The sequence below is a fragment of the Salvelinus fontinalis genome, chromosome 38 (assembly GCF_029448725.1).
Source record: "Salvelinus fontinalis isolate EN_2023a chromosome 38, ASM2944872v1, whole genome shotgun sequence".
NCBI classification, from domain to species: Eukaryota; Metazoa; Chordata; class Actinopteri; order Salmoniformes; family Salmonidae; genus Salvelinus; species Salvelinus fontinalis.
This window is the reverse complement of record NC_074702.1, coordinates 21,572,219-21,591,698: the sequence shown is the minus strand read 5'-3', so window position 1 is coordinate 21,591,698 and position 19,480 is coordinate 21,572,219. Positions and strand designations below refer to the sequence as shown.

General features: G+C 41.7%; 1 protein-coding gene and 1 non-coding gene across 3 annotated transcripts; one reads left to right on the top strand and one right to left on the bottom strand.

Annotated features, from left to right (window-relative positions):
- The first annotated feature begins 1,318 nt into the window (after positions 1-1,318).
- Positions 1,319-15,214, top strand: LOC129837546 (T-box transcription factor TBX20-like). 2 transcript variants are annotated; one of them, XM_055903831.1, is made up of 9 exons: positions 1,319-1,728; positions 3,133-3,367; positions 4,179-4,343; positions 4,659-4,767; positions 9,228-9,386; positions 9,836-9,912; positions 11,504-11,530; positions 11,700-11,809; positions 12,052-15,214. In XM_055903831.1, exons 1-9 carry the CDS (start codon positions 1,602-1,604, stop codon positions 12,390-12,392), a joined length of 1,350 nt encoding a protein of 449 aa, XP_055759806.1. In that variant the 5' UTR covers positions 1,319-1,601; the 3' UTR covers positions 12,393-15,214. The 2 variants fall into 2 exon arrangements, with proteins under 2 accessions (XP_055759806.1, XP_055759807.1); XM_055903832.1 differs by lacking the exon at positions 11,504-11,530.
- A 3,757-nt stretch (positions 15,215-18,971) lies between these two features.
- trnaa-ugc (transfer RNA alanine (anticodon UGC)) lies at positions 18,972-19,047 on the bottom strand. Its single transcript has one exon. It is a non-coding gene; the product is annotated as a tRNA-Ala (tRNA).
- Between the last annotated feature and the right edge of the window lie 433 nt (positions 19,048-19,480).

Below are 19,480 nucleotides of genomic sequence, written 5' to 3'. Positions count from 1 at the left end.
CATTGTAATAAATGCTATAAAAGTATAATAACAATATTAATACAAATAGGCTATTAATACTGCTACTACTAATAATAATGAGAAGAAGAAGAATAAAAAGGAGAAGGAGAAGAAAAATAGTAGCCTACAACACACCAGAAAATGCCCAATCGGAAGAAAACAGATAAAATAAACAAATGTAGGTGCCAGTCCACGTGCATAAAGTTGAAGGTGAGGGGGTAAAGGGAGAGGGGGCAGATTAGGGGCGCATTGGTGTGTGTCATAGCACGGATTAAGCCTGTGCTGCCCCTGCACTCTATAATACTGCACATTAGTGGTCCGTCTGAGAATAGGCCTCCTATTCTCACGAACATTGAACACTTGCAGGGTCAAATAGCCTACCGTGTGTCTCGAGATTCTGTATCTCTTCCCCTCTCTATTTGGAAGAAAAAATTATTGGTTTGTATCCTAGCTATTATTATAAATCAGTTTGAGTAAATTATTAAATGTGTTGCAGAATAGATTGTTTGAGCAGATTTGAATACCCTCCCAGTTGAAATGTGAATATATATGAGATTATGTTAATTATCCAGCCAAAAAATGTAAATATCTTTTTAAAGGTATAGGCCTATGAACCCTCAAATTCTGGAGCTGTGGATTTGAAGAACTGTGTCGACATATTATAAACGTATTCCGATGAAAGGTTTCGTTACATTTATCGGACTCAAATTACAACAACAAAAAACACAGCCTATACAAATCAGTATACATTATTATAGATTATGTGAGAAAGTGTGGCCTATACTGTACAAGAATCAATGGGTAGGTATAACATTAGTTGAAATGACCACTGGACACTGGACATCTCCCATGCTTTTAAATGAATTAAATGAATGATCATTATGGGAATTTGATGGGGCGAACAAATTGAAAACGATTGCTGATGCACTTCAGAAATAAATCATTATACATTTTTTTAAGGTAAAAGCTAAAATATGACGAAAGTTATAATTTAGTCCTACATATTGACGATTATGCAAATGCAGCATTTTTTCTCAATTAGAGATGAGTGTACATATCATCTTATCACGCAATGGGCTACATTAAGTCATCGAATCAAGCAATAACAAAAAAGTGGGTCCAGCCTATCTCTTGATGTGTGAAGTGTCGGGTCGCGGTTAGGTTCCCTCTAGATTTGGGCTAATGGTCGGAATCGGAAGAAAATGTGTTTTTAATAGGCTGTTGGGCTTCGATTCAGTTTGCAGGACAGTATGTGACGTCGACACTGAGGAGGCGATTGGCTGCACACGATAGCGATGGAGAGGGGAGTGGGGTAGGCTAAAATTAAGAGCAGTGCAAAGATTCAACAGTCCGGATAAGACTTTGCCACTGGAGTGAAGACGCACAACGATTAGTCGGTTTTTAACAATGTGTTCAACGAGTCAAAAACGGAGAGTGTTTTAAGTTTGTTCTGTAATAGACGAAGCGCATACCTGTTCAAAAAACAGTCGAATTAGCTTCCATTTTTTCAGCGTTTTTGTGTGCAGCCTGCCAATAAAACCACAGAGCTCACTTCGCGAGCGGGTTGAGCTTTTGGACGTTTTACTTGTACTACTCTCACCATGGAGTACACCTCTTCCCCGAAGCCACAGCTCTCCTCCAGGGCAAACGCGTTCTCGATAGCCGCTATCATGTCAAGTGGAAAAACGAAGGACAAGGAAACCGATGAAAACACCATCAAGCCACTTGGTAAGCCGATCGCGCACAGTGCCTTACATATAATTCACATTTTCAATAGCCTACAATCGAGCGTGATAGTTTTTTTCTTGGCTATATTGTTTGTTAGATTGTTTGAATCAATCTTGACGATTATGCTATGGGTTGTCTATAGGCCTACTTCTGTTCCATGGGTCCTTGGGAAAATAACTGAGAACCTTCATTTAAATGTCTCACATGACTATATTTTTATAACCTTTCATAATATATTGGTCTAAAAATCAGGCAGTGCATAACCCCGGTCATAGACTCAGCAAACGTTTCAGTTTCAGATTGTATTAGTTGTATGTACGCGATACGCATGGATATACATCGTCCAACGAAATGCTTACTTGCAGGTTCCATCTCGACATTGCAACAACAATAAGTAATAATAAAAACATACGAACATAAAGCAATATTGAACGAGCATAAAACAATATTGATGGATTTTACACATGTAGGCCTACAAAAATATGTATTCAGTAGGCCCATGGTTAACTGAATAGGCTCTGAATCCAATTTGTAAGTCGCTCTGGATAAGAGCGTCTGCTAAATGACTTAAATGTAATGTAAATGTAATGAAGCGTTTATTGTATCCAGTGTAAAAATAAAAAAAAGTGTATGGACTAATGAAATAGAGCTATCAACATTATTTCAGAGTTTTCTCTATCCAGAAATATCATGCAGCGTTGGCTGTAGTGGTGCTTGCTGATAATTGCTAACATGTTGCTGAATATTTGATTTAATCAAGTTTACTTTTCAATTTATCCAAGAAAAGGGTCAAATGTAACATTTTCGTCAGATAAATATTAGCATTCAGTGAATACATGGAGACATGGGTTAGTAGACTAGACCTGTATGCAATTACTGACAAAGAAATATAACCCGGACATTGCTGTTAGCCAGAACAATGTCATTGTAAGGAATTTTTTTAATTTAAATTTGTAGTATGCTAATTTAATGTCGTTCAATGAAAAGCAATAAGAAAAACCATACATCTTAATTTTAATGTATATTCTTGCATTTGTCAAATACCCCTCACGTGTATTGATAATTATTTTAACTTATTTGAATACAATACATTGTTTTGGAATTTCTCTCTCTCTCTATATATATATATATATATGCTACTAGGCTCGTTGTTAATTGATACAATAATTCGTTCTACTACTTTCTAAAGCTAAATAATAATAACCAATTTATGACATTTTTGAAACAACTATGGCTATACAACTATGGCTATGAGTTTGTACATTGCTCTAAACGTATAATAGACTTCATATATATATATATTTTTACTCCAGCTAAAACATATATATATGTGTGTGTGTTTTAGCTGGAGTAAAAATAAACAACTGAAACCAGCATTTGAACATGGCGTTTTTTCATCCATAGAACAATTTGTGGAGAAGTCCTCCTGTAACCAAGGTTTGGGAGAGCTGTCTTCTCTAGATGGGCTCGGAGATTTCAGCGGGAGCGCGCCTCCAGTGTGCACAGAGCCGCTGATCCCCACCACCCCCAGCGTTCCCAGCGAGGAGATGGCCAAAATCTCCTGCAGTTTAGAGACCAAGGAACTCTGGGACAAATTCCATGATCTCGGCACTGAGATGATCATCACTAAATCCGGAAGGTAAACGTCAATTTCTCACTGCAAAAACAGAAAGTGTTACATGTTAAGGCATGTGTGTACTATATTATCGAACCACGTAGGCTATTAGCCAACTTTACTTTTTAAATATGAACGACAATTATACCCTAATGTAGCCTAACACGCAAACTAAAGCTACATTTTATAATCCTGTTATGTCTATCTGATTACCCATGTCATATTAAGCAAAGGGTAATTGGATGTTGTGTTTTGTATTTTGCAGGCTCAAGGAATACATTTTTTTAAATAAGTATGTAGCCTATAATAGGACTAATTTCGGCAGTTATTTCTGTTTTTTTACATATGAAAACTGTGCGATAATTGCACCACAAATCATTGTAGCGCACCTGCCATGCGTGGAAATGTTTATAGCCTAAGGGTAATTATGTAATCAATTTACACCTCTAAATGTTGAGAAATAAAAACATTTGTATAAATATTAACATCATTTAAGCAAAATACTTGTCCTCGAAAAATGTCATGCTGTTCAAAATATATTGTAGGCAAATATTCTCCCTCCCATGAATATCTATTGAAAAAAATATAGGGAACATGCCTCCCGCCAAAAACATGTTTTATCAAATAGCCTACAGTTAAAGGAAACATATAAACCTCATACAAAACGGGAGCTATTGATAATATTTATGGACAAAGGAATTCAGTGAAATATGATTCTCATCATCTTATATTTTACTTGGAGCCAAGGTTTGAGTAAATATTTATCTCTCAGCGAAAATGGTTGGCGTGGGTTTGTGTAGTCGTTGTGTTTACCGTCTCTCTTCCCCTCCAACAGAAGAATGTTCCCCACCATCCGTGTGTCCTTCTCGGGGGTGGACCCGGACGCCAAATACATCGTGCTGATGGACATTGTTCCGGTCGACAACAAACGCTACCGATACGCCTACCACAGGTCGTCCTGGCTCGTGGCGGGCAAGGCGGACCCCCCTCTGCCTGCACGGTGGGTCACTTTTTTTGTCTCGTCTCTCATCACAGCGAGGCTTTTATGCACGAGTCGTTAATGTGAAAATCATTCACAAAATGGTATGTGGTAGTAGCCAATGACGCTAATTATTGGTATATGGATAGCAAATACACTATATGGCTTAGATAAATACATTTTGGAAGTATTTTTTAACTTGACCGACAACGGTCAGCATTGGAACAAATCCGTCCTTTTGATTTTGAATAGCATGCTAATACGTTTTTCTGTGTTTGCATGGACCTTTTCAATTCTAAAATGTATTTTAATATACATATTGTATTTATACTGCAGGTTATACGTGCACCCTGACTCTCCTTTCACTGGGGAACAGCTGCTCAAACAAATGGTGTCTTTCGAGAAAGTAAAGCTCACCAACAACGAACTGGACCAACACGGACACGTATGTTATTGATTTGTCATTGATATTGAAACATTGAAGCAGATTCATGTTATTTCTGACATGAACTGAAACATGAAATGACTAGAAGGCTGTATCGCCTAACCCGAGAAAAATCCCATACAGGCTATCCTCATCATATAACTTTGTGGGTAGTTTCCCCGTGCAATATTGGATTCATAATTATTATCTCAAAGTGTAAACAATATTGACAAATTAAAATGATAATTTGGGGGATATTTCTAAAATATGTACGGGAATTGTGTTTAGATTGGATTATAACGGTTTAAATAAATAAACATACTTGCAGGTGATTTTTGAAAGAATTGCTCTGTATTTTCGCGTGGAAAATATTTTTTTCCAAATCTCTTTCACATGTTATTGGGAAATGAAATGTTCTCAACTGTAAATCAGAGACGTGTTGGATTTAAAATCCACATGTTGCTTTGTTTCACCTGTTAAGATCCAGTTGCATTTTATCATTTAAATTAATATTTTCTTCATATTCAAATCATCTTTTTTTCTGAAGGGGAAATTAATACGGCCTACATTTTAACGAGAAGCAGAAACACGTGCTAAACTAAAGCACAATAAGCCTATAGTGCAGAAACGAAAACAATAATGGAATATGTGTCCCATGCAACACCATTCATTTACATTATTAACATTATTAGACTAACATCATACACTGATTAGCCTACACCATACCAACCCAACAGGTTGTGCGGAAAAACGTCTCCTTGAATTTACAAACACGTTACATTTCGAGGGCATGTCCTCGAAATGTATAGGCCTACTCTTTTATTCTATCGAATACCACATTCGGTAGATAAAAAGAGTAGGCCTATAGGCGAGAGCAATGATGACAACACCAGATAGATATTTGCTAAACAATGTGAATGATGTCATGAGATTTTGATTTTCATGACGCAAGTAAAGACCCATAAAGCTGATTGCTTCCTATTCATGCACAAGTTCAAGTTGAGATGTGTCAATTGTGAGAATTTTAGCTGAATGTTGATGAAGGCAGGCAGGAACTCCTAGTTCTTAGGACACCATACTATACCACACCTCCTTTGCCCAGTACAGTCTCATATACAGTATACAGTATGAATCTAGATGTGAATCCTAGAGATCTGAACCAGAGTATAGCAGACTAACTCCCCATAGCCACACAGCCACACTGTATAGGCTATGGAGTCAGATAAAGGAGAAATGCTCTTCATCAAATCAAATTGTACTTGTCACATGCTTCGTGAACAGCAGGTGTAGACTAACAGTGAAAAGCTTACTTACGGGTCCTTTTCAAACAATACAAAGTTAAAAATAAAGATAACAAATATAAAATAAAAATATAAATACCGTAAATACATGAATGAGGAATACTGTAAATACATGAATGAGGAATACTCTAAATACATGAACAACAATAATGAGGAAAAATAACATGGCTATATACAGGGAGTACCAGTACCTATTTGATGTGCACGGGTACGAGGTAATTGAGGTAGATATGTAGATAAACAGTGCATTGGGAAAGTATTCAGACCCCTTTACTTTTTCCACATTTTGTAATGGTACAGCTTTATTCTAAAATGTATTAAATCCCCCCCCCCCCCCCCCCCCCTCATCAATCTACACACAATACCCCATCAAGACAAAGCAAAAATAGTTTTTTAGTAATTTTAGGAAATGTATAAAAAACAATTTTTTTAAATAACACATTAACATAAGTATTTCGACCCTTTACTCAGTACTTTATCGAAGCACCTTTGGTAGCGATTACAGCATCTGGTCTTCCTGAGTATGACGCAACAAGCTTGGCACACCTGTATTTGTGGAGTTTCTCCCATTCTTCTCTGCAGATCCTCTCAAGCTCTGTCATGTTGGATGGGGAGTGTCGCTGCACAGCTATTTTCAGGTCACTCCAGAGATGTTCGATCGGATTCAAGCCCAGGCTCTGGCTGGGCCACTCAAGGACATTCAGAGACTTGTCCTGAAGCCACTCCTGCGTTGTCTTGGTTGTGTGCTTAGGGTCGTTGTTCTGTTGTAAGGTGAACCTTCGCCCCAGTCTGAGGTCCTAAGCGCTCTGGAGAAGGTTTTCATCAAGGATTTCTCTGTACTTTGCTCCCTTCATCTTTACCTCGATCCTGACTAGTCTCACAGTCCCTGCCGCTGAAAAACATCATGCATGATGCTGTCACCTTCACTGTAGGGATGATGCCAGGTTTCCTCCAGACGTGACGCTTGCCATTCAGGCCAAAGAGTTCAATCTTGGTTTCATAAGAACAGAGAATCTTGTTTCTCATGGTCTGAGAGTTCTTTAGGTGCTTTTGTCAAATTCCAAGCGGAAGGTCATGTGTCTTTTACTGAGGAGTGGCTTCCGTCTGGCCACTCTACAATAAAGGCCAGATTGGTTGAGTGCTGTTCTAGGAAGAGTCTTGGTGTTTCCTAGCTTCTTCCATTTAAGAATGATGGAGGCCACTGTGTTCTGGGGACCTTCAAAGCAACAAAAAATGTTGGTACCCTTTCCCAGATCTGTGCCATGACATAATCCTGTCTCGGAGCTCTACGGACAATTCCTTCGACCTCGTGGCTTGGTTTTTGCTCTGACATGCACTGTCAACTATGGGACCTTTATATAGACAGGTGTGTGCCTTTCCAAATCATGTCGTCTCAATTGAATTCACCACAGGTGGACTCCAATCAAGCTGTAGAAACATCTCAAGGATGATCAATGGAAACAGGATGCACCTGAGCTCAATTTCGAGTCTAATAGCAAAGGGTCTGAAAACTTATTTAAATAAGGTATTTCTGTTTTTTATTTGTTATTCATTTTCAAAAATGTCTAAACCTGTTTTTCACTTTGTCATTATGGGGTATTGTGTGTAGATTGATAAGGGGGAAAAATTACTTGAATCAATTTTAGAATCAGGCTGTAACGTAACAAAATGTGGAAAAAGTGAAGGTCTCTGAATACTTTCTGAATGCACTGTAGGTAAGGGTAAAGTGACTAGCCAACAGGATAGATAATAAACTGAGCTGCAGCAGCAGCGTATGTGGTGTTTGTGTTTGTGTGTGTGTGTGTGTGTGTGTGTGTGTGTGTGTGTGTGTGTGTGTGTGTGTGTGTGTGTGTGTGTGTGTGTGTGTGTGTGTGTGTGTGTGTGTGTGTGCGTGTGTGTGTGTGTGTGTGTGTGTGTGTGTGTGTGTGTGGTGTCAGTATGCATGTGTACAGTACACATTATGTGTGTGTGTGGGCATATGTAGTGTGTGTACGTGTATGTGTGTGTTGGGATGTCAGTGTAAGTATGTGTAAGTGTGAGGGGTAGAGTTCCAGGCAGGTACTTTCTGTTAGTGTTTTTGCTTGTAAGCAGGAAGCAGGAGGATAGAGTTATGGTCTGATTTGCCAAAGGGAGGGCCTTGTAAGCATGAAGCAGGAGGATAGAGTTATGGTCTGATTTGCCAAAGGCAGGGCCTTGTAAGCAGGAAGCAGGAGGATAGAGTTATGGTCTGATTTGCCAAAGGGAGGGCCTTGTAAGCAGGAAGCATGAGGATAGAGTTATGGTCTGATTTGCCAAAGGCAGGGCCTTGTAAGCAGGAAGCAGGAGGATAGAGTTATGGTCTGATTTGCCAAAGGGAGGGCCTTGTAAGCAGGAAGCAGGAGGATAGAGTTATGGTCTGATTTGCCAAAGGGAGGGCCTTGTAAGCATTTCTGTGTGTGGAATAAAGGTGATCTAAAGTTGTCACCTCTAGTTCCACAAGTGACATGCTGGTAAAAATGTAAAACGGATTTCAGATTCCCTGCTGTAAAATCACCGGCCACGAGAAACTCTGCCTCTGAATGTGTGTTTCTTATTTGAGTATAACTCTATGCAGCTTGTTGAGCGCTGTCTTAGTGCCAGCATCGGGGTTTGTGGTGGTAAATAGACAGCTATGAAAAATATAGATAGAAGTATGGTCTGCAACTTATCATGAGGTATTCTAACCCAGGAGAGCAAAAACTTGAGACTTCCTTAACATTAGAGAATGTGCACCATATGTTGTTAACAAAGAGACACACCCCTCCTCCCTTCGTCTTACATGAGTCTGCCATCCAGTCTTGATGATGCATCAAAAAACCAGCGTGATGTATATCCATGTCCTCGTTCAGCCACGCCTCTGAGAAACGTAGGATATTACAGTTTTTAATGTCCCGTTGATAGGATAGTCTTGAACAGAGCTCATCCAGTTTGTTCTCCAGTGACTGCACGTTCACCAATTTCTCAGACTCCATAGTGTTAACATGTTTATCTTTTCACACTCCTCTCTACTGCCACCCCAGTCATCCTCTCTCACTCTATCACCTTGCCTCTTCTATCACCATGCTCTCTCTTTCTACTTCCTGTCATCTCTCTCCACATCTCTCACTCTCATTCTCTCTCCTCTATCTAACCCAGTGTTTTGCCCTCTCTGTGTCTCTATAGATCATACTAAACTCCATGCATAAGTACCAGCCCCGGGTCCACATCATCAAGAAAAAGGACCACACCGCCTCCCTTCTCAACCTCAAGTCAGAGGAGTTCCGCACCTTCGTTTTCACAGAGACTGTCTTTACCGCGGTCACAGCCTACCAGAACCAGCTGGTGAGCAGTTAAATCACTACTCAACTGTTCTGTACCAGGGTCTTATTTATTAATGCACACAACGTAAAACCAAAACAAGCGTTTCGTATTTGACTACAGTTACTCCCTCCTCCTTTCCTCCGTATGGTGCCTAGTGAACATGACCCAGGGGTTACCAGGGAGGACGTGTTCTGTTGCTGGATAGTGTTCACGGGTAGAGACAATATGTTGAATATAGGGGGTTGTGTGGCTGGTTTACAGACAACATGCAAAGGGAGTGTGTTCAGCTCTGTCTAAAGCCAGTTTTGCCACCCAGGTTATCCCTGACTCCCTTTGTGTGTTTAGTCTGGCTATCCCATGGAAAAAGATAGAGAGAGCGAGACAGACAGAAAGGGAGAGGGATAAGAGTCTGAGACAGAGAGAAAGGAGAAAATAGCATCTAATCTGTTTGCGGGCCTCTTTCTTTCCAGATAACCAAGCTGAAGATCGACAGCAACCCGTTTGCGAAAGGCTTCCGAGACTCCTCCCGACTGACGGACATGGAGAGGTACAGGGAATTTTATGTCCTTGCCTGTTTGTTTATTTCTGTCCGGCGCGGATAAGATAAACAAGGGGAATGGAACTGGGAGAGAGGGGTGAGAGTAGTTGTGTTAGGAGCTAGCTATGGAGCTATGTACTCATTAGCAAGTGCACATGCCGTGTTGTTTATTTATTTCTGCTCATTAGGAGTGTGTGTGTGTGGAGGGGGGGTATGCGTGTGTGTGTGTATGTGTGTGTGTGTATGTGTGTGTGTGTGTGTGTGTGCGTGTGCGTGTGCGTGTGCGTGTGTGTGTGTGTGTGTGTGTGTGTGTGTGTGTGTGTGTGTGTGTGTGTGTGTGTGTGTGTGTGGTACAGTTTTGCATACGTGTGTGTATGTTACAGAGAAATTGAGAGAAAAAGGAGGAGAGGGGACACTGAATTCGTTTTGCAACTAGATGAAGGACTGTGTTACAGTATAGTGTTGGTTTTTATTTCAATGCCAGTAAATGTCTGAAATGTTTGTTTCTATAGATATCTTGTGGTTATCTGAGTGACTTCCCAGGGTGCAATGCCAACCCACCCTACTATAAACTTTGGGCTAGCACGCACGCACGCACGCACGCACGCACACACACACACACACACATACATACATACACACAGTCCTATCCAAAGGATTTCATGACCTACAGCCAAACAAACACACCTTTTTTTGATTGACCAATTCCAGCACTATTGCCAAAATCAGCTGATAAATCAGACCATCCCAGGCCGTTTCCCAACCAAACAAGCAAAGTCAAAGACTACCAAGAGACAGCTAGACAACCAACTCCCCCTTTCTGGCTGTCTCTTTTTGAGGGCTGTGAATTAGATCTGATCAATTGATCTTCAGGGAGCTGCAGAAATCACATTAGTCTGGAGTCAGCCACTGCACTAAAACACAGTGTAATTTGATTGGCTGCTGTGACTGATTGAAACCAGCCCCCTGCGTCGTGGCCTACTGTGGCCTCTGTGCCGGACAGGCCAGAGCTGATAAAAACACACGCACATTTGTACTGCGCCGCTGACAGATATTGCACTTTCCTAACTTAATTGGGGAGCTAATGTGGACGCATGGCTCTTGTGATGCAGACCACTCCTGTCCAACCAACCCTCCTCCTCCACCACCACCATATCTGTCCCTCTCTGTGTCACTGAGACGCTGTCTGACAAGACTCACAGGAACTAATGCACTTTTTGTTAGAGTACACACACTAAGACTAAGACACACACACTGCTTTAATTATGTACTTTGATACTTAGAAAATAAGGATCTTTGCTTTTATGCTCCAAAGAGGTATCACAACTATTGAAAAATGTTGTTGTGTATTCTGGGCTTTTCTATCTTTATCTACATTATGTGTGATTTTGTTGCACTGGGATTTTATAGACCGTACATTTGCCTTTCTAACTAAAATGTTATGGGCTCGTTATTTTTACATACCTAATGTATACAGATATATTGAATGCGTGCAGATATATTGTGTGTGCTGATATATTGTGTATCTATTGTCTACATACTGTACATTCAGCATTGTCTGTCACCAGTGTAACTATAAAAGATATAATTTGGGTTATAGGTTACTGCAAAGACATGATATATCTTGGTGAGTTGTTTTGGGGTATTGGTGTGAATGCAGATACAGTATATATTGGACTGAATGTACATTTTATATTAGAATAGGATATTTCCATATTTTGGTGTGAATGTACCAATATGTTTAAGAGTGAACATAGAGATATATTTTGGGCCTTTCTCTTTGGTTTTTGCTGCAGGGAAAGTGTTGAGAGTTTGATCCACAAGCACTCGTACGCACGGTCGCCAATACGCACCTACGCAGGTGAGGAGGAGACACTGGGGGATGACGGCCACGCCGCACACAGGGGTAAGAGAGTTTGTCACACACTGATGATGTCATCACACACGTTTCACAAGATGCACATCATGCTAATGAGCCAAATGAGGGTCGTTCGGTGTTACTACTACCGCGTTATTTGACAAAATAATTCAAACAACGGTCATTCACATAAATGGACCAATAGAATGCTGCTGAGTTAATGTAGTGCAACATCAATGACAGTATTATAGTAAGAGGTCTCTAAAAGCGTTTCTCCATCTCTCTCTAAGGTTCTGCGTTCACCGCCTCTGACAACCTCTCCCTGAGCTCCTGGGTCAGCGCCACCTCTGGTTTCTCAGGCTTCCAGCACCCCCAGTCCCTCTCTGCCATGGGCTCCAGCAGTGCCTCCATGGCCAACCCCTTGCCCCACCCCATGCAGGGCTCCCTGCCCCCCTACAGCCGGCTGGGCATGCCCCTGACGCACTCAGCCTTGGCAGGCACCATGCAGGGCAGCGGGCCCTCCTTCCCCTCCTTCCACATGCCCCGCTACCACCACTACTTCCAGCAGGGCCCCTACGCTGCCATCCAGGGACTGCGCCACTCCTCCACCGTCATGACCCCCTTTGTATGACTCCCTCTGGGGTGACTGCCTGGCCGAGTAGCCTCTCATCAGCTACAACTACGCTTATAGACGCACCTGCACACACAAGTAGATAAACTCACCGATTTGTCCCCTTCAGCATCATCACCCATCGTCACCACCATGTCCTTGTAAATAATAAGCCCTCTGGCCGAGGCGACTGACTGGACGACCTGGAGAGGCTGCCTGGCTGCTGTCCTGCATGCTGACAGCTGAACCGGAGAGGAAACAGACTCCTACGGGACCTGGTGAAACAGACACAAGACCCACAGACTGATATGAACACTAGATATGAACACTATTGACCTGCATATGAACATTTACGACCCAGATATGAAAACTGATGATCCAGGTATAAAAAAAAATAATCAACAACAGAGATGCTGAGGAATGATGAGCATGCACAGTGATGCGTTGTGGGAAATATGTAATGGTCTGCTTGTGATGACTGTCATTTGCCCCTGCCCTCCAACTGTTGGTCACAATATTCATTTTGCACCCACTCTCCAGAAAAGCATGGACAGGAGAACCAGTGAACTGTCTGGCTTACGGACATTAAAACCAGAGGGTGTGGTAATTGTTTGTTCTCTCACAGCTTCGGAGGAAAATGAAGAATACGGGACTCCAAAAGTTACGGGCGTGCACAACTTCCAATCCTGGGCACCGCTTGTGGCCACAAAGGAGAACTGTCTTCACACCAGCTGCTGGGGCATGGAGGAATGGCAGCCATTTTAGACTGAGTCAAAGGATTCCCACAGCTTGCTGACCAAAACTCACAGGGAGGGTAGAGGCAACATCTCTCCTCTCCTACTTGAACTCAAACTCCGTTAAGCTTCCTCTGCAGGCAGAATCCTATAGCCTCCTCCAGTCAGGTTGGCTGTTGCCATGGTAGTCAGATTAGTGCACATAGATGCCCTAGAGACAGAGAGAAGCCAATTGTTTCTTTCCCATCTAAAAAGCCAGCCACGTGTACAGTGAAGAAGTTATAGTGGAAGATGATCATGTTTGATAGCAGTACATAAATATATCCACACTACACAAACACACACACAGGACACAAACTATAAGACGAATGTCACATTATACAGTAGTGCCATATCATAGGACGCATGCTGTTTGCAACAGATAACACAGAAAACATTTGTTTAAAAAAATCCTGACCCAAACCGGGTCTCAAACTACTTTTTCAGTTTCCTTTGTCATCCAAAAAGCTTATATTCACCTCATGCCTTTTTATGTACTGCATCCAATTAGATTTGTGAGGTCACTGAAAAGAGATGTTTGTTCATGTCTCACGTGTGAATGGGCCCTAGAAGACCTCTGGAGGACCTCTCTATCGAAGTCACAGAGCGTTAAAATCACACTACGTCGTAACGTATCCCCAACACCAGCAGATTGTCTTCTCTAACCAATCAATGGCAAATCAGTAATGTATCAATGAAGTACCAAGAGGGAGAGAAAACCTGCAGACTCTGCAGCCCTGAAAGGCTAAGATGGACTTTCTCTTGCTGTATTGGCCTGAAGCTTGATTCACTGCCTAACCAATAGCTAACCTCTGGCGCCACACTATAGCCTGATTACTGTAGCCTGATCTATGTCTGTCTCAGGCTGTGTCGACACTACAGCACTCTGGGAGAAAGTCCACACCTGTAAATAATGACTCAGTGGTGCCTCCCCTTAGAGGAGGGTGGGGAGGGAGGGAAATCTATTTTGGTCGTCACATCATTGGCGATTCATCAAGCTAGCCCCTTCTAACCAAAATGACACAGAAGCTAAGATAGTGACACAAAACGCATAGTGTATGCATCGGTACCTTTGTAGTGCCACACTCTAAAAATAAAGAATAATTGCAGATTGATTAATCTATTCAACGATGTCTCATACAGTTTGTTACCACAGTAAAACCAATGTTATTGTAAAATGCCGTTCCTATTTTGGCAAGAAAATGACACCTAAGGCAGCTTTGTAAACCTCTAATTCACAGCTAAGACATCCTGACAATTATTTTTACTATGTAGATCTCTCTTTCGGGGCAAAATGGGACAAACTTGGATGGAAGTGAAGGTCTAATACAGTATTTCATTGTTGGTTTTGTTTTCAATGCTGAGTCTCTTGATTTCATTATGCTGAACAAACCAATCACATGGAGCCAAAAAACAAGCATAAATTAGGCTACAATTTGGCCATATTATTGTGGGCACTAATTCTGCATTTAGCTTACTTTACTGTTCCCACTTACTCACCATTTGCATACCATGTGTCCACAAGCAGTCAGCAGGTTTGGAGTTGGAATGAGTTTTGCAGGATTTTTTAGTTGAAAACGTGTTGATGGACAACTCTCAGTAGCCTACACAATGCATGGACTTGGAGGCTTTATCGAGGTGCTATCAGAGATGATGATTGCCAGTGAGGGCATTAACTCTAAGGCTTTCAGTTGAAAGAGGCAAGTGTTTTCATTGTTAAACAATTTCGCATAAGAACTCTAACAAAGGTCTTCAAATGGTGTTCTCTTCAATCTATAGCCTACATCTGGAATTCACTCCCCATCTTTCAACATGTCCTGGTGTATGCAGCTGCCAATTTCGCCATGTCTTGGTAGGAGGGGGGATTGTAACTTTCAACTTTCCATTTTGAACAATGTGTACGCACACTCAAAGTATGCCATGGGAAATAGATCTGCAAGGATTTTGTCATGTTTTTTTGTGTTTTTATTATTACTTTAAGTGTAATCTAAATATACAGGATGACATCTAACAAGATTTTGTTTCGTTGATTTTGTAAGTGCAATATATTTATTTCTGCTCTGAAAATGATCTTGTGTAATGTACTATCTGACGCTTAAAAATATGCACTACCATTCAAAAGTTTGAAGAAATGTCCTTGTTTTTGAAAGAAAAGCACATTTTTTGTCCATTAAAATAACATCAAATTGATCAGAAATACAGTGTAGACATTGTTAATGTTGTAAATGACTATTGTAGCTGGAAATAGCAGATTTGTTTATGGAATATCTACATAGACGTACAGAGGCCCATTATCAGCAACCATCACTCCTGTATTCCAATGACACGCTGTGTTAGATAATCCAAGTTTATCATTTTAAAAGGCTAATTGATCATTAGAAAACCCTTTTGCAATTATGTTAGCACAGCTGAAAACTGTTGTCCTGATTAAAGCAATAAAACTGGCCTCCCACTCCTCTTTCTATTCTGGTTAGAGCAATTTTGCACTGTTCTGTGAAGGGAGTAATACACAGCGAGATCTTCAGTTTCTTGGCAATTTCTCGCATGGAATAGCCTTCATTTCTCAGAGAAAGAATAGACTGACGAGTTTCAGAAGAAAGTTATTTGTTTCTGGCCATTTTGAGCCTGTAATAGAACCCACAAATGTTGAGTATCTGGAACATCAGCATTTGTGGGTTCGATTACAGGCTCAAAATGGCCAGAAACAAATAACTTTCTTCTGAAACTCGTCAGTCTATTCTTGCTCTGAGAAATGAAGGCTATTCCATGCGAGAAATTGCCAAGAAACTGAAGATCTCGCTGTGTATTACTCCCTTCACAGAACAGTGCAAAATTGCGCTAACCAGAATAGAAAGAGGAGTGGGAGGCCCCGGTGCACAACTGAGCAAGAGGACAAGTACATTAGAGTGTCTAGTTTGAGAAACAGATGCCTCACAAGTCTTCAACTGGCAGCTTCATTCAATAGTAACCGCAAAACACCAGTCTCAACATCAACAGTGAAGAGGCAACTCCGGGATGCTGGCCTTCTAGGCATTAACATTGTCTACACTGTATTTCTGATCAAGTTGATGTTATTAAAATGGACAAAAAAAAGGGGGTTTCTTTCAAAAACAAGGACATTTCTAAGTGATCCCAAACTTTTGAACGGTAGTGTATGATATTTGTAAACCATAAGAAATATATATATCACCCCCAAAATGTCTCTCAGTGTTGTTTTTTTTCATGCAGTGAATCGCTCATCATGTATAAGCTGAAGTGTCAGTGGTTCCATCACCTTACATCATGACCATAACTAGAGTTGTACACAACTGTAAAAGCTAATTAGATCAATCTTTATGTAAAGTGCATTTAAAGACATGCTCCAGAACATTGGGGACTAGTAAATCTTTTTTAAACCTCCCGCTTTGGGTTGGATCTGTCGATGTGTAGTTCATACATGCATAATCTAAGAGCAGAATTACCGCCAATTTGACTATTTTCTGGTAGCTGTGCGCCGCCATTTTCCCTACATTTTCCCCGATGTGGGACATCCCTTAAGCAATTCGAGTTCCAGCCAATGAGCCACAAACCGTCGCCATTTGAGTGACAGCTAGCAAGATGCACACACAGCAGAGCGAGAGAGAGAACAATGACGTGGGGCACATATCTGCACATACAGTATGTGACGTAGCATGCAATTTTCGGGGACCACTTGGCTCGTGAGCACTACTTTCAGAACTACTGTCAAAAAAATATACTAAAGTACCCGGAGAATCTTTAAATATCTCAAAACACTAGACTAGTTATTCCCAAACTGGCAATGCCGTTGGGGGTAGGCCAAATAAAAATGTGATTCACTTTTTTTTTTAATTAAAAAAATAAAACAAATTTGAATATATTTTAGAAAAAACATTTCTTCACATTTTCAAACAATAGATTTATGTTTTGGGTGATGTTTTTTTCTCGCTTTAGTAGCCTTGTTTCACTGCCAAAAATCAAATTAAACCATCTAGTGTTCAGCGAAATAACAACACAATGTCAAATGCAGGTAGCCTAGTCAAATAGTTAACATCCAATCACATTAACCGTTACTATCTCACGGGAATTCCACTAACGGTCCGTATGTAGCCAAACGGAGCTGCTGCTCATGTTGGTGTCTGTACTGATGGCGCAAAAGCCATGTCAGGGAGACATAATGGAGTGGTAACGCGTGTGCAAGCAGTTGCTCCCGACGCCACTTGGGTACACTGCAGCATCTACCGAGAGGCTCTTGCTGCCAAGGGAATGCCTGACAGCTTGAAAGACTTTTGGACACTACAGGGAAAATGGTTAACTTTGTTAAAGCAAGGCCCCTGAACTCTTGTGTATTTTCTGCACTATGCAATGATATGGGCAGCGACCATGTAACGCTTTTACAACATACAGCGGTGCGCTGGTTATCAAGGGGCAAAGTATTGACACATTTCTTTAAATTGAGAGACGAGCTTAAAGTTTTTTTTACTGATCATAATTTTCATTTCTCTGACTGCTTGCATGATGAGGAGTTTCTCACATGACTGGACTATCTGGGTGATATATTCTCTCGACTGAATGATCTGAATCTAGGATTACAGAGATTCTCCGCAACTATATTCAATGTGCGGGACAAAATTGAGGCTATGATTAAGAAGTTGGAGCTTTTCTCTGTCTGCATTAGCAAGGACAACACACAGGTCTTGCCATCATTGTTTGATTTTTTGTGTGCCAATGAACTCAAGCTTACGGACAATGTCAAATGTGATATAGCGAAGCACCTGAGTGAGTTGGGGGGCGCAATTACGCAGGTACTTTCCCGAAACTGATGACACAAACAATTGGATTCGTTATCCCTTTCAGTCCACTTACCGATATCTGAACAAGAGAGCCTTATCGAAATTGCAACAAGCGGTTCTGTGAAAATTTAGTTTAATCAGAAACCACTGCCAGATTTCTGGATTGGGCTGCGTTCAGAGTATCCTGCCTTGGCAAATCGCACTGTTAAGACACTGATTGTCACGTTCCTAGACTTTGTGCTGGTGCGCCCGGAGTTCGCACCTTAAGAGGGGGGGGTTATGTCACGTTCCTGACCTATTTCTGTTAGTTTGTTGTATGTGTTAGTTGGTCAGGACGTGAGTTTGGGTGGGCATTCTATGTTTTCTGTTTCTATGTTGGTTTAAGGGTTGCCTGGTATGGCTCTTAGTTAGAGGCAGGTGTTTGGCGTTTTCCTCTAATTGAGAGTCATATTTAGGTAGGTTGTTTCACAGTGTTCGTTGTGGGTGGTTGTCTCCTGTGTCAGTGTCTGTATGTTACGCCACACGGGACTGTTCCGTTTTTTTGTTAGTTCGTTCGTTTTATGTAGTCTGTTTTCCTGTTTCATGCGTTCTTCATGTTGTATGTAAGTTCGTGTCCAGGTCTGTCTACATTCGTTTATTTGTTTTGTAATTATTCAAGTGTTCGTCGTGTTCTTCTGTTTTTGTTTATTAAATCATTATGTATTCACAACCCGCTGCATTTTGGTCAAATCCCTGCTACTCCTCTTCGGATGAGGAGAAGGAGGAAGCCCGTTACAGAACCACCCACCAATCCAGAACCAAGCAGCATAAGTTCGAGCAGTGGAACACGCAACAGGAGAGGCTTAATTATTTGGAGAAATGGACATGGGAGGAAGACCTAGAAGGCAAAGGACCCTGGGCGCAGCCAGGAGAATATCGCCGCCCCAAAGCTGAGCTGGAGGCAGCGATATATTTATATTTATATTTAAGTCATTTAGCAGACGCTCTTATCCAGAGCGACTTACAAGTACATACATTCATACTTTTTTTTTTTGTACTGGCCCCCCGTGGGAATCGAACCCACAACCCTGGCGTTGCAAGCGCCATGCTCTACCAACTGAGCCACACGGGGCCTGTGAGGAGGCAGCTACGAAGCAAGGCTGGAGACCGGAGAATCAAGCCCAAAACTGCAGATATGAGGGGACGTGTCGAGCACGGAAGCCCGAAAAGCCCGTGAGTACTACCCAAAAATGTATTGTGGGGGGGGGGGGGGGGGGGGGGGGCTAAGAGGTAGTGGGCCAAGGGCAGGTAGGAGACCTGCACCCACTTACCAGGCTAACCGTGGAGAGCGGGAGTACGGGCAGACACCGTGTTACGCAGTAGAGCGCACGGTGTCTCCTGTACGTGTGCATAGCCCAGTGCGGGTTATTCCACCTTCCCGCACTGGTAGGGCTAGATTGAGCATTGAGCCAAGTGCCATGAAGCCGGCTCTACATATCTGGCCACCAGTACGTCTCCTTGGGCCGGCTTACATGGCACCAGCCTTACGCATGGTGTCCCCGGTTCG